The 17,535-nt window shown below is 37.5% G+C and overlaps 1 protein-coding gene across 2 annotated transcripts; it reads left to right on the forward strand.

The window, feature by feature from the left end:
* The first annotated feature begins 7,496 nt into the window (after nt 1-7,496).
* Nucleotides 7,497-14,445, forward strand: LOC141623308 (TSL-kinase interacting protein 1-like). 2 transcript variants are annotated; one of them, XM_074439400.1, is made up of 8 exons: nt 7,497-7,608; nt 8,982-9,115; nt 9,579-9,766; nt 9,860-10,101; nt 10,437-10,767; nt 11,997-12,365; nt 12,946-13,068; nt 13,159-14,445. In XM_074439400.1, exons 2-8 carry the CDS (start codon nt 8,992-8,994, stop codon nt 13,246-13,248), a joined length of 1,467 nt encoding a protein of 488 aa, XP_074295501.1. In that variant the 5' UTR covers nt 7,497-7,608; nt 8,982-8,991; the 3' UTR covers nt 13,249-14,445. The 2 variants fall into 2 exon arrangements, with proteins under 2 accessions (XP_074295501.1, XP_074295502.1); XM_074439401.1 differs by having other exon boundaries at nt 7,520-7,608; nt 8,987-9,115; nt 13,159-13,457.
* Nucleotides 14,446-17,535: the final 3,090 nt, after the last annotated feature.

Raw genomic sequence — 17,535 nt, forward strand, 5'->3', positions numbered from 1 at the left:
ACAGTAGTCTGTCTGATGAGTACTCGATCAAGTATGTATGGCACTCGATCGAGTAAGGGGCACTCGATCGAGTAAGTTACTTACTCGATCGAGTAAGTTACTTTTACGGGTTGTTTTAATCGGGTTTTGTTAGTAACGCGTGATAGATATATTAAGCTTTCCAACACTTTCTTCATCATTTGTACTTTTTATAAAAACATTTCAAAAGAGAAAAGAAGTTACGTTGTCTACGTCGTCGCGTTACCATCGAATCCCAAGGGCCATTGTTGTCGGATTGTCACGTTCTTTACGTCATTGAGTTCGTCGTGTCGAGGGTAAGATCCTTATACAGTTTTTATGTTGTTTCATTGATTTTAATTGAAACCTTAGTTGGGTAATTTGGGGGTTTTGGGAGTATTGTGTTTATTAGATGTTGATTGTATGATTGTGTGTTTGATAGGAGGTGATTGTATTGAAGAACGATTTTGATTAGCTGCTAGACCGTCTGTGGTGATTGCTTTTCCAGGTAGGGTTTCCCTACTCAGTATTAGTTACATGATGTGTGTGGTGATTATGTTGTAGATAGTAATTGTAGATTGTTTCAGACGGTTGTGATATTGTATTGTTGATTGTTTCAAACGGTTGTGATATTGTATTGTTGAATGTTTCAGACGGTTGTTGAGGTTGTGTTGATTACTGTTTAACTTTCTGTGATCTTCGGGGTGCGTCTCTGGCTGAGTGGAGTCACTTGCGGGAGTGGCTTCACGCCCTTGATTCGCCTTCTGTGGAACCCGCCACAGAAGGGATGTGCACATTAAGGAACATGGGTTTATCGCTCGGATGAGATGAGCAGGGCTTAGGTGGGAACGACTGCGGTCCCCCACTGGCGGTGTGGAGTATCTGTTGCGATATGTACTCTGGCAGGGCTACACACTTTAGTGTGTAGTCATTTGTGTGGAGATTGATGATGGAGACTGGGGATTGATGTGTTGATTGAGCTGCTTAGTATTTGCTTCATGTTGGTTTGTATCGTGTAATTAGTACTGACCCCGTTTAAATGTTTTAAAAACTGTGGTGATCCATTCGAGGGTGGTGAGCAGTTGTTTGACAGGTATATCTTGGATACGCGAGGGATCTAGCTGGGGATGGAGTCATCACATATCAGTCTTTAGTCTTCCGCTGTGTTTGTTAAGACAGTTTCATTCAGTTGGTTTATAGTTGAGAATAGTTGTATTTTTACTTTACAGTTGGTTTTGTTATGTAATCACTTAAACTTATTTAATAAAGTACGTTTCGTTATTGTCATTTGGTTATCATTGCCTCGGGTAACCGAGATGGTGATGTTCTCATACCTTAAGTGGTCCTTGTAAGGCACTTGGAGTATGGGGGTGTTACACCGGGTATCCTAAAGCGAGACGGGAACAATTAACTGAGCCCTAAAAGAAGAAGGGTAAACCCCTTTCCGAGGGGTAAAGGGATTATGCTTGTGACGAATAGTGTCCATCAAACGCAAGACGCTTTCTAATATAAAATGCACCTTTTATTGATACGAGAAAGGGAAGATATCCTAGTGTCAATTTCACAGACACACTAATAATAAAGATATCCATTATGGCTTATGCTTCATATTGAAGAAACACAAAAGAGAAGAGAATGATAGCTTTACAAAACTCTTTAGAATTGTAAAGCGGATACTCTCTCTTTCTTGATGAGCACGACACAGATCCATGTGCATTTATAAAGTGTACTAGAGTGCACGGGCATATTGCCAATTGGTTATGTGACTTGGATTGTGAGGCGAAGAACGGTAACATTGTCAATTGGTTTCGAGATAAAACATCTTTAGGTTTATGAAATAGACACTTTTTCTTTCTCGATGGGTTCGGTCGAGACCCATGGCCCATGTGCAAATTTAATACTCCCTCCGTCTCGGTCAATTGTTATCCTTTGGTTTTGGCACAAACACCAAGAAAAGAGGAGATAATAAATTATTAGATGACAAGTGAACCAAATTAAGTGTGAATGATCAAATTATTCATCAAATACATTCCTAAAATAGAAAGGATAACAATTAATTGAGACATCCAAAATGTAAAAGGACAACAAATAACCGGAATAGAGAGAGTACTTCATAATCCAAACAATTTAGGAATTTGTTTTAAATAAAAAAACCGTTATTTATCCACATGAAAATGCCCAATATATCATGACATAAACAATTAGGAAGATAATGAATTTCCACAAAGGAAACGTACCAATAACAAAATCCAAAACAATATCTTGGCACAATCAGAGTGATATCTTTCAACAATTAATGCATACAGTTTTTAGGACCATCTCTTGCTTGTCAGCGCGTCTTGCTTCAGACGACTGTTTTCCGTCTGAAATAAAACAGGTAACATATTGTCATTTTACAAAAAAATATTATTTTCTGATAACATGTTACCATTATTTTTCACACCATTTTCAGGATAAAAAGTGGCACCTCTAATCATAACATTTTGTGAATTAAATGATTATGTTTTCTTAAAAAATGACATTTTATCCGTCTTATTTCAGACGGGAAAACAGCCCGTCTGAAATAAGAATTTGTGATTGTTTCGCTTCTTCTTTACCTACCAACTCGCATTCATCCCAATGAAAATAGCAACTCGTATCTCCAACTCACAGGCGTACATGACCCAGTTCCAAGACTATACAACTGGATGTACTATGCTATTGTACATCCAGGGGTAATTTAGTCTTTTTCAATTACTTTTGACAAAAAAAAGAAACAAGAGTAACGTAATCCCAATCCCCCTTCTCTCTCTAACTGCTTCCACATTTTTCTAACTCCTCCCCATCTTTCCTCCATCTCCAGTAAATGAATCATCTTCTCCCTAAAATTATTATATCGACCATTATATCTCTCTTTCTTCAATCAATGGCGGATGAAGCTTCGATAGCGGATAAAACTTCAATTGTATCGTCATCAATGGAACATGAAACTTCGAAGGAGCATGAAACTTTAATGGAAACTGAAACATTTACCTCTGATTCAATGGTGTTGGTAAGACAAATAGATATTACGTCTCCCTGTCAAGGTAAATTTTTAAGCTCGTATTCTTTTTATAAAAGCTCGTATTTTTAAGCGATTAATTTATGTTCTTGTATTGTTTTAACAATAGCTCGTACTCTTATCTAAGTAAGTCGTATTCTTATGTGCTTGTTTTTTTATGCTCGTGTTCTTTTAGTAATATATAGCTCGTATTTTTAAGCGATTAATATGTTATCAAACTTTAGCGTCTTACAAGTCTGGTTTAATACTTTAAGCTCGATAAGTGTCTCAATTAGCTAGTGTTCTCATATTATTTTAATATTAGCTCTTATTCTTATTACGATAGCTCGTATTCTTATGTGATTGTATTTTAAGCTCGTGTTCTATTTATAAAAGCTCATACTTTTAAGCGCTTAATTTGTGTTCTCGTATTATTTTAACCTTAGCTCGTATTCTTATTACAATAGCTCGTATTCTTATGTGCTTGTATTTTAAGCTCGTGTTCTATTTATAAAAGCTCGTGTTTTTAAGCGTTTAATTTGTGTTCTCGTATTATTTTAACATTAGCTCGTATTCGTATTAAAATAGCTCGTATTCTTATGTGCTTGTATTTTAAGCTCGTGTTCTATTTATAAAAGCTCGTATTTTTAAGCGCTTAATTTGTGTTCTCGTATTATTTTAACATTAGCTGATTTAGCTCTTATTCTTATTCCAATAGCTAGTATTCTTATGTGCTTGTATTTTAAGCTCGTGGTCTATTTATAAAGGCTCGTATTTTTAAGAGCTTAATATATCACCAAATTTTAGCGTCTTACAAATTTGGTTCAATATTTTAAGCTCGAGAAGTGTTTCAATTAGCTCGTGTTCTCGTATTATTTTAACATTAGCTCGTATTCTTGTTACAATAGCTCGTATTCTTAAGTGTTGGTATTTTAAAGCTTCTGTTCTTTTAGTAATAGCTCGTATTTTTAAGCGCTTAAATTGTGTTCTCGTATTATTTTTACATGAACTCTTACAAATCTAGTTTAATATTTGTAGCATGGGTTGAATGTGTATTTGATATGCTTCTAGGTACCAAAGATGCATAGGTTGAAGCAAAGATGCATTGTCTAAAGGGGAAGACAAAGAAGGGGAGAGAGATTTACTAGGAAGAGGAGTTTGATCTATATTCAAACTAGTCAAGCTCGTGGGAAATTCAAGGCCGCTAGGACTCGTGCACGTAAACGCGTAGAAAATATTGCAGAGAAAGAGGGAGATAGAGTTGGAGTTGTGACTCCTACTAGCCATGTGGGTCTTCGCGAAATTCTGATGACGCCGGAAGATTATCACTGATAAATGTTTTAACTATTGATTAGTTGCATTTTAAACTGGTTTTGTAGTAGTGCTGCTCATTTACGTGGTATTAAAGTATTTTGATTAACACTTAATAATTATTGAGAGCAATTGTGGTCTTTTATTTGTAATCTGAATATATTCTTTGCAATGGTCGGAAACTTTAATTGTTAGCTCGAAATATTCCGTACAATGCTCAAAAAATCATGTCTTTTGTAACTCGTACGTATTAAGGTAAGCTAAGATTTTCGATGGTTTATTTGCAATATCAGCATATTCTATGCGATGCTCGAAAACTTTAATTGTTAGCTCGGAATATTTATTAATATGCTCGAAAACTCAAATTAAATTTTTAGCTCGGATTATTTCGTACTAAGCTCGAGAACTTTATTTGTTAGCTCGGAAAATACAATGAGATGCTTGAAAGCTTTAATTGTTAGCTCGGAATATTTCTTACTAAGCTTGAAAACTCAAATTTAATTGTTAGCTCGGAATATTACGTACTCAGGATTTGATACAAAAAAATGTCGAAAAACTTCACTTGTAAGCATAAAATATTTCATACAGAACTCGACAAACTGATCGTGTACTCAGGATTTATCGTAAAAAGCTCTATAAATCTACTTATAAGCTAATGTTATTATAAAAAGCTCAAAAATTTACAAGAAAGTAACTCAAAAATTTACAAGAAAGTAACTCTAAGCTCAAAAATTTACAAGAAAGCTCAGATCTTCGGTAGTCCAACCAATAAGTATAGGGCTAGTTCTGTCCACATCCCTTCTCGAATCGACGACGGTGTCCACAAAGTGTAGCTGCACATATAAATGAAGTTTAAAAGCTTAAACTTTTACTATTGATGGGGTTTGTACACAATTACCTATATGAGTTACTATGTAAATAAAATGAGCTAATAATCAAAGAAAATGAGCTAATACACAAAGAAAGTGAGCTAATACACAAAAAAGTTAAACAGAGAAAAAATGAGCTAGTAACCAAAGAAAATGAGCTAATACACAAAGATGATGAGCTAATTTACAAAAAAAAAAAAGTAAACAGAGAAAAATGAGCTAATAACCAAAGAAAATGAGCTAATAAACAAAGAAAGTGAGTTAATACACAAAGATACTAAACTAATTTTCAAAAAAAAGTAGATATTTTCGAAATTGGGATGCATGTGCAACGGTCTTTGCTGAGACAATTGAAGGATTAAATGATGAGGGATTTTTGTGTTCTTTATTGTTTCGGAATCGTCGGACTCCGAATTTTTTGAATACAATCAGAGAAGTGGTCAAGGGTGATCGGATGTGGTACGAAAATGGTCAAGAACAGGCCCTGCTCGTAATACTTTATTTTCACAAAAGAAGTCGAGCTATATACAAAACTACTCGAGCTAATGATAAAGAAAACGAGCTAAATTACAAAAAAAGTTGAAATTCTTCAAAAATAAAACAAATATTAATGATGACGGGCATGCATTCTGATGGTTACGCACTGCCCTCATTTCCTAAATAATTCTATTGGTACTTTCGAAATTGGGATGCTTATGTGCGACGGTCTTTGCTGAGATAATTGAAGGAGCAAATGATGACGAATTTTTGTGTTCTTTAGTGTTTTGGAATCGTCGGACTCCCAATTTTGTGAATATAGTCAGAGAGGTGGTCAAGGGTGGTCGGAGGTGGTACGAAAATGGTCAAGAACAGGTGTTGCTCGTAATACTTTGTTTTCACAACACATGGGGTGTTTTATGAGAATGTTTATGTTTCGACTTGAGGGATTGTTTATCGTGTGATGAATTAAGTATGATGGATGTTATTATGATTTATAATCTAATAAAAAAAAACGGGCAAATGATCAAATAGTCTGGGAACTGAAATAATAAAATTAGGTTTCGAACAAAATCAAATCGTAAAAATGCAAAATATTGGAATTAAATAGGAAGTAAATGCTCGGAAACGTCTTTCTTGTCGACAATTATATACTGAATTTCGATAATAGACCTAAATCACAAAATTAGGGTTATGATTGGTGTAGAAGTTTACCTCAAAGTAGTGTTGGTCGATGCATTTTTCTTCTTGATACCGATGTAAATTGCTTCTGAGTCACCGAAACATTGTTCGATGCATTTTTTCTCCTCGATGATGTTGCCAATTGCTTCCCTTCAACCATTTTAGAATTAAAATTAGGGGAAAGGGAGGTTTGTTGTGAGTGTCGTTCAAGAGAGAATTAAAGAAAGAAGGGTTTGTTGGGAGCGTCGTTAAAGAGAGAATTACATGTTTAAATATGTTTATATTATATGGGCCTGATGTACCATGCTTCCTGTACAACAGGATGTAGGATCTTATTTGTGTACATGACCGTGCAACATGAGATTGGTCCTAATTCAGAATTCCATATTTCCTTGCGTCCAAAGTTATAATAACCCTCTCTCCTACTTTTGTTTTAATCGATTATGAGAATTCTTTTCTTCAAGAAGTCTCTTTTGTGAGGGACATATCCGTCACAAGTTTGCGACGGGTCAAATAATACCCATGTGGCTAGATAAGACAAAACAAATTGCTACTACCTAGGCATTCTGCTTTTGTCTTATCTATCCCACATGGGTAATACTTGACCCGTCGCAAGCTTGCGACGGATATGTCCGTCACAAATGAGAATTTGTGTCTTTTCTTAGGTATCAAAACTGGTTTCATTTGCCAAAACGGTTCAATTTCTCCAAAGTCTGTTCGATTTCATTTCGAAATTTCATCACTACGGTCAGTGGCGGAGCCAGGATTCCCCGTTAGGGGCAAAAAATTTCAACGGATGCGAACCATTAATTTCACACTGTAAATTTGAAAAAAGTTCAAAAATTTAACTAAAACTTCGAATTTTTCCATTTTCAGCGAGGGCGAGCGTCCTGCTAGCCTTCTCTCGCTCCACCACTGACTCCATTGAACCGAAACTGAACCGTGACATTATATAGTGGCCTAGCATAGCCCAAATAAACAAAAAGGGTCCACCCAATTCACTAAACAAAAGCCCAATAATAATCATCCAAAAAATTCAAAATAAACCGCCTTAATCGCCATATATTTTATTAATTAAATAATTTCCCACAAAAATTTCAACATTTCGTCATATTTAACTCCATCCCGCCATACTTTTCCCCATTTCACTTCTCAAATTTTCTCTCTCCTCTTATTTTTTTCTTCACACAATTTCAATTCTCCCAATTTCGCCGACCGCTAATTTCTGACGATTTCTCCTGATTCCGGCTCACGGTATGTTTATCATCTTTCTAATTTCGATTTTATGTTTATCTGAATCGTTTCTACGCTAATCATCTTTATACATTTACAAATTCCTCAATTTTTTCTTCTGTGATTTTTTTTGCGCGTTTGTAAACCCTAATTTTGACTACTGAGTTGAATTAATGTAGTTTTATTGATTATCTGTACAATTTGGATGTTTATACATTTACAAATTCAGTTTGATTAACTCTCGATACAAGTTTTTGTGTTTCTTTTGGTGATTGTTTTGCTCACGCATTATCCTTCGTAAACCTAATCGATGTTATCGATTAATTTTCTCCGATTTGATATCTAGTAATCGTAATTTCAGTTGTTCGGAAGTAATTTTTTTGGGGAGATTCAGCTGGATTTCTGTAAATTTTAATAACTATGGTAAATCAAGTTGTATGACTAAATGACAAGTGCCACACTCTTGTATACATGATCGGTTGTTTGTCATTTTTAGAGTTGGTGATTATACTTTCTTTTGTACTAAGATAGAAGTCATGAAATTAAAGGCAAATTTGCTTTGAATGATATGTTGCTTCTGCTTTACTATTGTTGGTGGAGCATTTTACTAGCTTTTTTCCAGCCTATATAGAATCTTAAATTGTTGTTGTTGAAGTTATAATTTTTAATCTTGATGCTAAAAAGTGTGTTGGACGAGGAAAGAAAACTAAAATGGCCGTTGAATTAGGACCAACTTAATCCTTTTGGTTGAGGAACGTAAGTAGAAGTCACTGACTTTCAAACAACCTCGAAAGGTTGGACAAGAATGCCACAGTTGGATGTAACATGTAAAAGGTGTGTAAAGACCACTTATAGGACACCACTTATAATGATACTAACAATTTCCCAACGAATATGCCAATCTTGGCGAATAGCGTTGATAAGTCATAACACACACATTGTCACCTTGGGTGATTAGTTTAGGAATTGCTAAGGACTCAGCTGTTAGAATACTACCTACCTTTGATTAGAGAGGCTGAGAGCTTCTGCAACTAGAATGCTATTTAAACCACATGTTTTACCCCTTAAAAATATGAATTTACCATCATGATCTTTAATGCAATAGCCGGAAGCCTCTTTATTATAAGCTAAGTTAAAGCCATCAATATTTAGTTTTAGAGATCCATATGAGGTTTTCCCCAAAAACTATCTTTTCCTTACAATCACTAGAATTTCTGATTATATCACAGTTTTTGGATCAAGTATCCGCCATGATTTTTAGATTTTTAGTAATATCATGTGAATGTTACAAGGTTTCTCTCTTTTGTAATCCTGGTATGAAAAATGTCTAGCATCTATACACAGCCTGATTTCTTGATTATATATCTTCTTAATATTCGCTCTCTTTTTTTTAGGGCAGAAGACATGAAATCTGCCAAACAGCTAAGCGGGATTAAAGTACGGGCATCATTACAGGGAAGCATTAAGAAGAGTGCAGTTGTTAAGAAATCCCAGAAGAGCTTTCGAGGCCAGCCCAAGAGAAAGTCAGGTATGGTGCTTCTCTCTTTCATGTGTAGTTCATATCCAGAAAACTCTAGTATATCAAGTCTGAAGTGAAGTTGACTGATGATTTGAGGTTCCTTCGAACTTAGTGAAGTATGCTGTAGTGCTGGACATCATGGGTTCTATTTTATTTCACCAAAGAACATATAATTTCGAAGCCTAAACCTATTTTATTGTTGATATTCTGTTAGTTATTGATGTTTGTAGTATTTGTACATTCAGAGTGTACACTAAAGTTTAAACACACTCCGGAAGTGCAGCCTAATTAGATACTCAGCTCTATTGGCTGTATCTTCTACATCACCAAAAATATGTTTTAAAGTTCAAGTTTGTAAGCTTAATACATTTGTTCATGTTTTATTTATTTATTATCTATTTTCTATAAGCAATGCTTATCATCTCGAATTCTTATAGATATCTTCTGTATTTTATGTATTCTCGTCGGAAAGATGTTTCTACACAATCGGAGTGTCCTTCAGAACAAGGTGAATACAATTCAGATAAAAGCTTAAATCTGGAAAATATTAGCAAAGTGCCTTTAGACATCAATCAAAGAGATAAAAAAGTGCATCATCCCTCTAAAATCAAGCTGCAGTTGTTCCCTCTGGATGAAAGAACTCACGCAGGATTAGAGAAGGTGAGTACCAATTGTTGAGTGCGTTACTTTGTAGTGTAGACTGTAGAGTTCCTCTTCCAATTCAAACATCAATATCAGGCTTGCGTGTTTCAGGATGGTCGGAATCCATTCCTAGAGTTGACCCTTAGTGCAAGGAAGAAGATTTCATCTGTACTTACACACCTTTTCAATAAATGGGGAAATTCAAGCATTGCTCTAGGAGAGCTGACACTTTTCCCTTTCAATGCTGTGGTTGAGAATTTGACCACCTTTGAAAGCTGGAGTTCACGTGACTCTGGAATTACCGTAGGAGATGTTCATTCAGCAGTTGGCAGTCCTGAACTCTTTCGCTTGAGGTATGATTTTTCTAATATTTTCCTCTGATAATCACTGTTGGTATAGCTGTTTACATTTCCTGTGAAGCCAGACTCATTGTTCTTGGGATTTATGATGGAATAAAGGATAATGGCTCAATAAACTGGATGCGCTTTGTTTTATTATTATATGGCAATCATTCGATGCAATAATTGACGCAAAATTCGTATGGGTCTCCACGAAACTACCTTTTTGCAACCCCCTAACCTCGCATTAGTGGGAGGCTGGGAGCCCTTGAGGAATTGTGGAAATATTTATTGCGTCGTTGATATTATAGCTTAGCTTTCTAGTTTCTAATATTGTGCTCTCATTGAAGGTATGGCTGGATTTCCTCGCATCTCAATAGCTTTACCTCTCCTACAGTTTGCAGTCGTTTGGAGTGTGCTGGTAGCGGTGCAGTGGAAGCTGCATCTGGTCTTGAGAATCAGACTAGTGCAAAAAACAAAGAGCTGGTACCAAGAATTATGAACGGGAAATTAAATAAATCAGTTAGGATGACAGCTTTGTCTAATAAGCCATCCAACTCGGAAATTCAAACGGATCAAGCTTTGGTTAACAGTGAAGTGTTGAAACCAAGCCAGACTACAGAAATAGAACATGATTCTATAGAGGAAAGACACTATTCAATTGAACCAGTCAGACTTGAGGTTAGCCATGGTTTTGTTCGTGCTTGTTTTTTATACTAGTTTTTTTAAATGTCATTCTGCTAGCCTTTATGTGGCTGGCTAACTTGAATAATTTCCAATCCCCATTGCGGAATTGACTCAATTCTGTTTTGAGGTCGGATTTTCTGCCTTATATTTTAAAATCTAAATCGATGCTGATTGGTACCCTCCTAGTTCCTATTTTCTCTCTTATATTTTAAAATTCAAATCGATGCTGATTGGTACCCTCCTAGTTCCTGAATGGTCGACTTTGCAGTTCAGTTAACTTCACCCTGTGTTACATTTTATATTGCATTAAGAGTTTCAACATCCCTCCTCCAAACTTTATTCAAGTTTTGATGATCTTTTAATCTCAATGATTCTCCACCTCTTTTCGTTTGCTACAAGGGTAGTCATGTTTGTGGTGTTGGGATTGGGATATTAAGCGGTTCTGGCAATTACAGAAAATTGTTCGAAAGTTGTGTTATGACATTCGTATTCCTATGCTCACATGTCGTCCGATGAGATGCTACGTAGCTTTCAATTTAATTGTTGTTAGGTCTTTTTTTTGGATGGAGGGATATTAAGAAAGAGGGAAGAGAAAGGGAGGGGGTTCATTTCTTAGTTTAAAAAAGCGCGCCTTGGACGAGGCACTAGCCAAAGCGCTTCGGTGCGCCTTTTAGACAAGGCTCACCTCACAATGCTAACTAGTACGCACTTTCCAATTTCCATATCTTTTAGACAATGCTCAGCATTTCTTCTCCCCATTATTCCTAACTTTACTCATTGACATGTTAGCCAACTTGAAAACTACTAAAAAGACTATTGTTTCCCAAAAATTTACTTGGAAATTACAAATTTGTTTTCAAAAATAGGGCGCCTCGCGTCCAAAAGGCGTGCGTCTTCGCCTTGCGCTTTGCGCTTTGCGCCTCGCCCCTTTAGCGCCTCGGTGCGCCTTGCGCATTTTCAAACTAAGGTTCATTTACCCTAGTTTGGGGTACAAGTTTGGTTAGAGGAAGGGAAATGGAGGGATTCATTTTCCATCCTCCAAGCCAAATCAAAATGCTTCCAACATCGGAAAGATTTATAAGAAAGGCTCTATTCCTACTCCCTTCCCTTCCCCCCTAGCTCTTACACCCTGCCGTTAACAGTGCTTTGATATTATCTGAAGGTAAGGTGCCTTGTTGTCTTCGTACAAACTTGAAGATGCTTCATTTCTTGTTTTCGTTCAGGAAGCGCGGACTGGAAGAGAGCTTTCACAACCGTCGATACTGTTGTCTGATTTAAGTAACATAAGCATTGGAGGTCTTCTATCAGAAGCATCTCTGGAGGGTAGATTTAATGCAGCAGGCAGTAGCAGATTGAACTTTCAGCCCGCGGTAGACTCGATGGATGCTTTCATCAACAAAATAAACTCCTCCAATGTTTCAACTACTATTGATATGCCCTCCTCAATTTTGGATGCGGATGACACATGCCATTCTTTTTTATTGTCAAAACCCTCGTCGACCAAAGATTTTTTGTCTCTTGGTCGAGGTGCGTTTTCTGGGTTATCCAGCCACGACGCTGCTTCCAGGCCATCGAGATTCTTCAAGTTAGAGGTTTGTCGACACTTTTTTTTTTTTTTTTTTTTGTGCACGTTTGATTTGCTCTCGGCAAGTTAAGATATGAATACTATGTTACTCTGACTCTTCATAAATCTCTCGTACTCTTGTTTGGCATTCGACCTTATGACATGAATATGACACTTAGGCACTTCATTTTAAGCAAACACATGAGTTATATGTATAAAATAGTGGAGTACAACACGTGGTACACAACTTGGAATCTTGTATCACAAATTCTCATTGAAGACATGACATATCCGTCACAAGCTTGTGACGGATACCATTTGACCTCACAATGTATCCACTTTTTCTCTCTCTGCAACACTATTCATGTGGTCCCCTTTCTCCACTAACCCATTTTGTTACCATTTTATCTCACAAAATATCCGTCACAAATGGTAACCCGTCACAAGGGAGACCAATTGATCTTGTATATGCCTGATACTTCTATCCAAATTTTTAACATTGCCTGGATATGAGTCATATGAATTGTTACAGGATCATACATTTGCAGAATCTACTGTTTTGACTGTGAAAGGAACGGCAATAAATCTGAGATTTTGTTTCCTCACAGGCCAACGTGCAAAATGGTGAAAATGGGTGCAATGCAGTTCAGAAACCGAGTGCAGAACCCCTGCCATGCTCGGCAGGAGTTTATAACAACGAAAACAGCCTAGGATTATCCAGCATTAAATGGGTATCTACTTTTTCTTTTTTTGATATTAATTTGACCTCAACATTAACCAGGTGTCACTAATGAATCTTGTTTTTGCGTGGCTTATTTCAGAATGATTCGTTGGGACCTTTTGATATTCCATTGATACCGCGACAAATGACCAAAGATGAAAGTCTCAGTCTTAGTGGATTTTTCAGATAGCCAGTACTGTATGTTCACTAAATGCATTCGCAGGTGCCTTTGCGATGATGGTTGTAGTCTTGTTGTAGATTTATTCTTTTTAAATTTTAATGATGCAAACAGCTTCATTCTTACATAACTATAAATCCAGAGTCCTTCAGGCAAGTAGAACAAATTACTTTTGCCATTTGTGATGATAAACTTTCTGTTTTGGCCGGAATTGTTCTGCAACTGATGAGAGATTTGCCAAGGATTTAGATGTTAACAGGAATTTTCGGCTTTGATTACTATATAGTCCTTCAGGCTGCTGCCTTGACTAGCGAAAGATGTATAATTGATTAATTGCCGTGAAGAAAAAGGGTTCTAACTAACTAGGTATACAGTTACATCTTGCACGTTGGTCTCAATAATCTCACTTTTTTCAGTCATGGCTAAATGATAGCGTCAAATAGAGTCGAGTCAATTAAGTGTTGTTAGGTAATCTAAGTGGCCAAATGGAGTGTTTTGTCATTGAAATAAAGAAGTTTTGGTTTGATTGCTTGCTTGAGTTAGCTATGATTTATAGGATACAAAGGTGCGAAGTCAACTTAAAAAGTCAACCAAAGTCAAAGCCGAGCGGTCAACAAGTCAAGGTCGAGACAAGCTTCCAAAGTCCCGACCCAAGCTCAAAGGAACGAGATAGATTCATCGTTTAGAACCCTTTATCAACGGAACCAAGACAAAGGGGGATCAAGGTGATGACAAGCAAATGAGGAAAAAAGCATCAGACCCCAACCGCAGCCTGCGGTCCACACCGGAGCATGCGGTACCAGCCGGAGCCTGCGGTCCAGGCCGGAGCCTGCGGTTTGGTCTGTCTCGCGAAATTTAAGAACCATGTTTTGTGGAAGTTGAAGGCCCATCTCGGTCTTTAACCTAGAAAGGAGTGCAGCCATATATATACCCCATGTTTTGAACTCTCCTATTATCATCTAATCTCCTAATTATTAGCAATTCACAAAAGACTTGTATGAGAAGAATATTTAGTATTTGAGTAAAAGTTGTAAGCTTTTATTGGATTTTCATGTCAATCTTTCCACAACTCTTGGATTCATCCATGGTTATGGAAGGCTAGACCTTTTTCTTGGTGTAATTTGGTGAGACACTACTCTCCTTAAGTTTGTAAGAACCTCTTAATCTTTCCTCAATAATTATTACATGTTTCCTTGATTTCATTGTTTATGTTGGATGTTACTATGTTAGGAGTCATGAACCTTGCATGTTAATCATCTTACTATTGCAATCCTTGTAGCAAGCTTGCATCTTTATGAAGTTGGATTAAAGTTTGTATCTTTGTGAGTGGAACTTGTATGTTGCTCCTTGGGATAGTTGGATTAAGCCTCCTAAAGGATTAATCTTGGCACTTTTGTTTGGCTTTTGTTCTTAATGCTCTTTTATGCAAACCTTGTTGTGGTTTTCAATTGGCTGACCATATTAGTAGGACCAACTACTCTAGGTTAGGAGTAAGTAGTCATTATCTTACATTAGTAGTTGAGTAATTGTTGAGGGAAGGAAAAGAGAGGATCTTTATGCTTAGGAAGTAGTTGTTGAGCCTTGTTACACCAAGTCCTCTTTAATATTGAATTTTCTTACTCACCAAGTGTTTGTCATATTGTTTGTTAGAAAAAGATTGCAACTTTACTTTGTTTTCATGTTACCAATCAACTCAAAACCCCCCCTTTATCTATGTTCATCTATTGTTTGTCATTGTTGATAACCATTGTTTGTTTATACACTTGTCATTAGTATTCAATAGTTTACAATTCAAGTAATTAGCTTAAAAGACCTTCCCTTGGATTCGACCCTAGCTTGCCAATTTACTACCTTATTGCTTGAAGTTAGTAAAGTTTAGTTGGGCCTATAAATTGTTAATTTGGTAGTCTAATTCTAGTTTTTAGCGACCTAGTAAATTGGCTTATCAAATTTTGGCGCTGTTGCCGGGGAGGAGTTGGATGCCCGGATTGGGCTAAGCTCTTCATTGATTCTTGCATCAAACATCGCACCAAGCAAGGGGGTGGAAAAATTAACCAAGGTGGGTTAATATCTTTCTTTGTGGATTACTATGATGGGGGTGTCCCCGACAATCAAAAGGTGAACAAGTGTGGGGGCTTTAATGTGTACCATCGCATGGCTCTTGAGAAATACAAGATGTTCCACACTCTTAGTACAAGACCCTTGAGAGGAATATGGTTGGGAGCACATGAACAAGGCTACCTAATTCTCCCTAGGCCACCACGCTCCCCACTACCAAGCGGGCACATGGCACGTGAATTCTTTTGCCATCCCGATCCGGAGGCACCCAACTTGTTAGCTCAAAGTCAAAAAGGAAGAGAAGAAGAAAGAGGAGAAGGGGCGCATGAGGTTCACCACCTTGAGAGTACCTCCCACCAACCCCCCTTCTCTACTCACACCACCCATCAAGACACCCCTATGTTTGAAGCGGGGGGAAGCTCCACCCCGGTTGCCCCTTGGCAACAAACTATGTATGACTACTTCAAAGATACAAGGGAGGTTTTTACCACTATTAGTGGAAGGGTGGAAGAGAACCGGGCTTGGCAACAACAACAAACCCCAAGATTAGAGAACCTAGATCAATGGAGAAGGGTGGTTGAGGAAAGGGGAAAGTTGTTAGAGGAGGCCGCATCGACTCAAACGGTCTTGATGAGAGAAATGATTGCCAATCAAGAAGCTAACCGTCTTTGGCAACAACAACTTGACCAAACAATGACGGCCAATGCGAACATGTGGAAAGAGCAAAATGAGTGGAGAGGCCAAATGGACCACCAATTTGAGGTCCAAAATGCAAGATATCATGAATATGTCCAAGATTCATACCACGATGCAAAGACCCAAGAGGACACCCTTGGGATAGTTAGTGGACTATTTGGCATGTCTCTTCAACCACCAACCCCACTCTCCATCACCCAAGAATTTGTGGACCAAAGCTATGCCCGGGCGACAAGAGAAAGAGAAAGACGAGAAAGAAGATGGGAGAACCAAGGCACCTATGATCAAGGGGGTGCCTCGGGTTCTCATTCTTGAAGAAAAAGTTTGTGACTCCTCCACATTGAGGACAATGTGGAATGTAAGTGTGGGGGAGGATTTTGAATTGTAACATATGTAAATTTTCTTGTTGTTTAATGCAAAAAAAAAAAAAAAAAAAAAAAAAAAAAAAACGAAAATCCCGGCTAGGTGAAAACCCACAAGGGTGGGCACCTAAGGCAAGATTGGGAAGGTGGCCGAGGACGGAATGAAAACCCGAAAGGGCGTTCCGGGCAAAATGAAAAATTGAGTTGCGAGCCACCATGAGAGGAAAGGTAAAGCTAAGGTGAAAACCCGAAAGGGCACCTTAGGCAAAATGAGGGATTTTCACCAAAAAAAAAAAAAAAAAAAAATTGAAAAATTGAAAATGAACCACCAAAAAGATGGAGGGATAAGAAGGGAGTGATAAGGAGGGTCTTGGAAGGAGGTTAGGTCTAGGATTTAATTTCTTTTGAGTCACAAATACTTGTCCCAAATTGGTGGATTTTTGTTTTGGCTACTTTGGTTGTTGATTTGCATAGGAGTGTGGCCAACCAAGTAGCATGATCATACTTTGCTTGGAGTGATAAGGGGGTGATATAAGTGGTGTAATAGGATGATTTAGGAGTTGCTTAGGCCACTTTGCTTCCACCTTGGGATAAGGTGAGAGTGGCCACCTCTTGTTGGTGATATAAGAAGGGTGGAGTTGAGTAATGAGTCGGAGTTGGTGGTATGTCGTGTCTTTGTAAGAGGGAGTAATAAGGAGGGGGAGTGAGAGAAGAGAGTGTGTAAAACTTTGAGTCTAGATTTTTCGGTTCAATTGGTGGATTGTTTAAGAGGGAGTTATAAGAAGGTTGTAGTGAGGGAAGAGTGGTCAATTGCACCTACACTAGTTCTTGGACTTCGGCAATTGCTTGTTTCGGGTTTTACTCGGGACGAGTAAAAGTCTAAGTGTGGGGGTATTTGATAGCGTCAAATAGAGTCGAGTCAATTAAGTGTTGTTAGGTAATCTAAGTGGCCAAATGGAGTGTTTTGTCATTGAAATAAGGAAGTTTTGGTTTGATTGCTTGCTTGAGTTAGCTATGATTTATAGGATACAAAGGTGCGAAGTCAACTTAAAAAGTCAACCAAAGTCAAAGCCGAGCGGTCAACAAGTCAAGGTCGAGACAAGCTTCCAAAGTCCCGACCCAAGCTCAAAGGAACGAGATAGATTCATCGTTTAGAACCCTTTATCAACGGAACCAAGACAAA

The sequence above is a fragment of the Silene latifolia genome, chromosome X (assembly GCF_048544455.1).
Source record: "Silene latifolia isolate original U9 population chromosome X, ASM4854445v1, whole genome shotgun sequence".
NCBI lineage: Eukaryota > Viridiplantae > Streptophyta > Magnoliopsida > Caryophyllales > Caryophyllaceae > Silene > Silene latifolia.

Bases quoted from the DNA above. Each gene is read 5' to 3' on its own strand.
- LOC141623308 (XM_074439400.1), top strand. From the start codon at position 8,992: ATGAAATCTGCCAAACAGCTAAGCGGGATTAAAGTACGGGCATCATTA. The intron at 10,768-11,996 runs GTTAGCCATGGT...GTTTTCGTTCAG, and splicing joins TTGAACCAGTCAGACTTGAG to GAAGCGCGGACTGGAAGAGA. The intron at 13,069-13,158 runs GTATCTACTTTT...GGCTTATTTCAG, and splicing joins GATTATCCAGCATTAAATGG to AATGATTCGTTGGGACCTTT.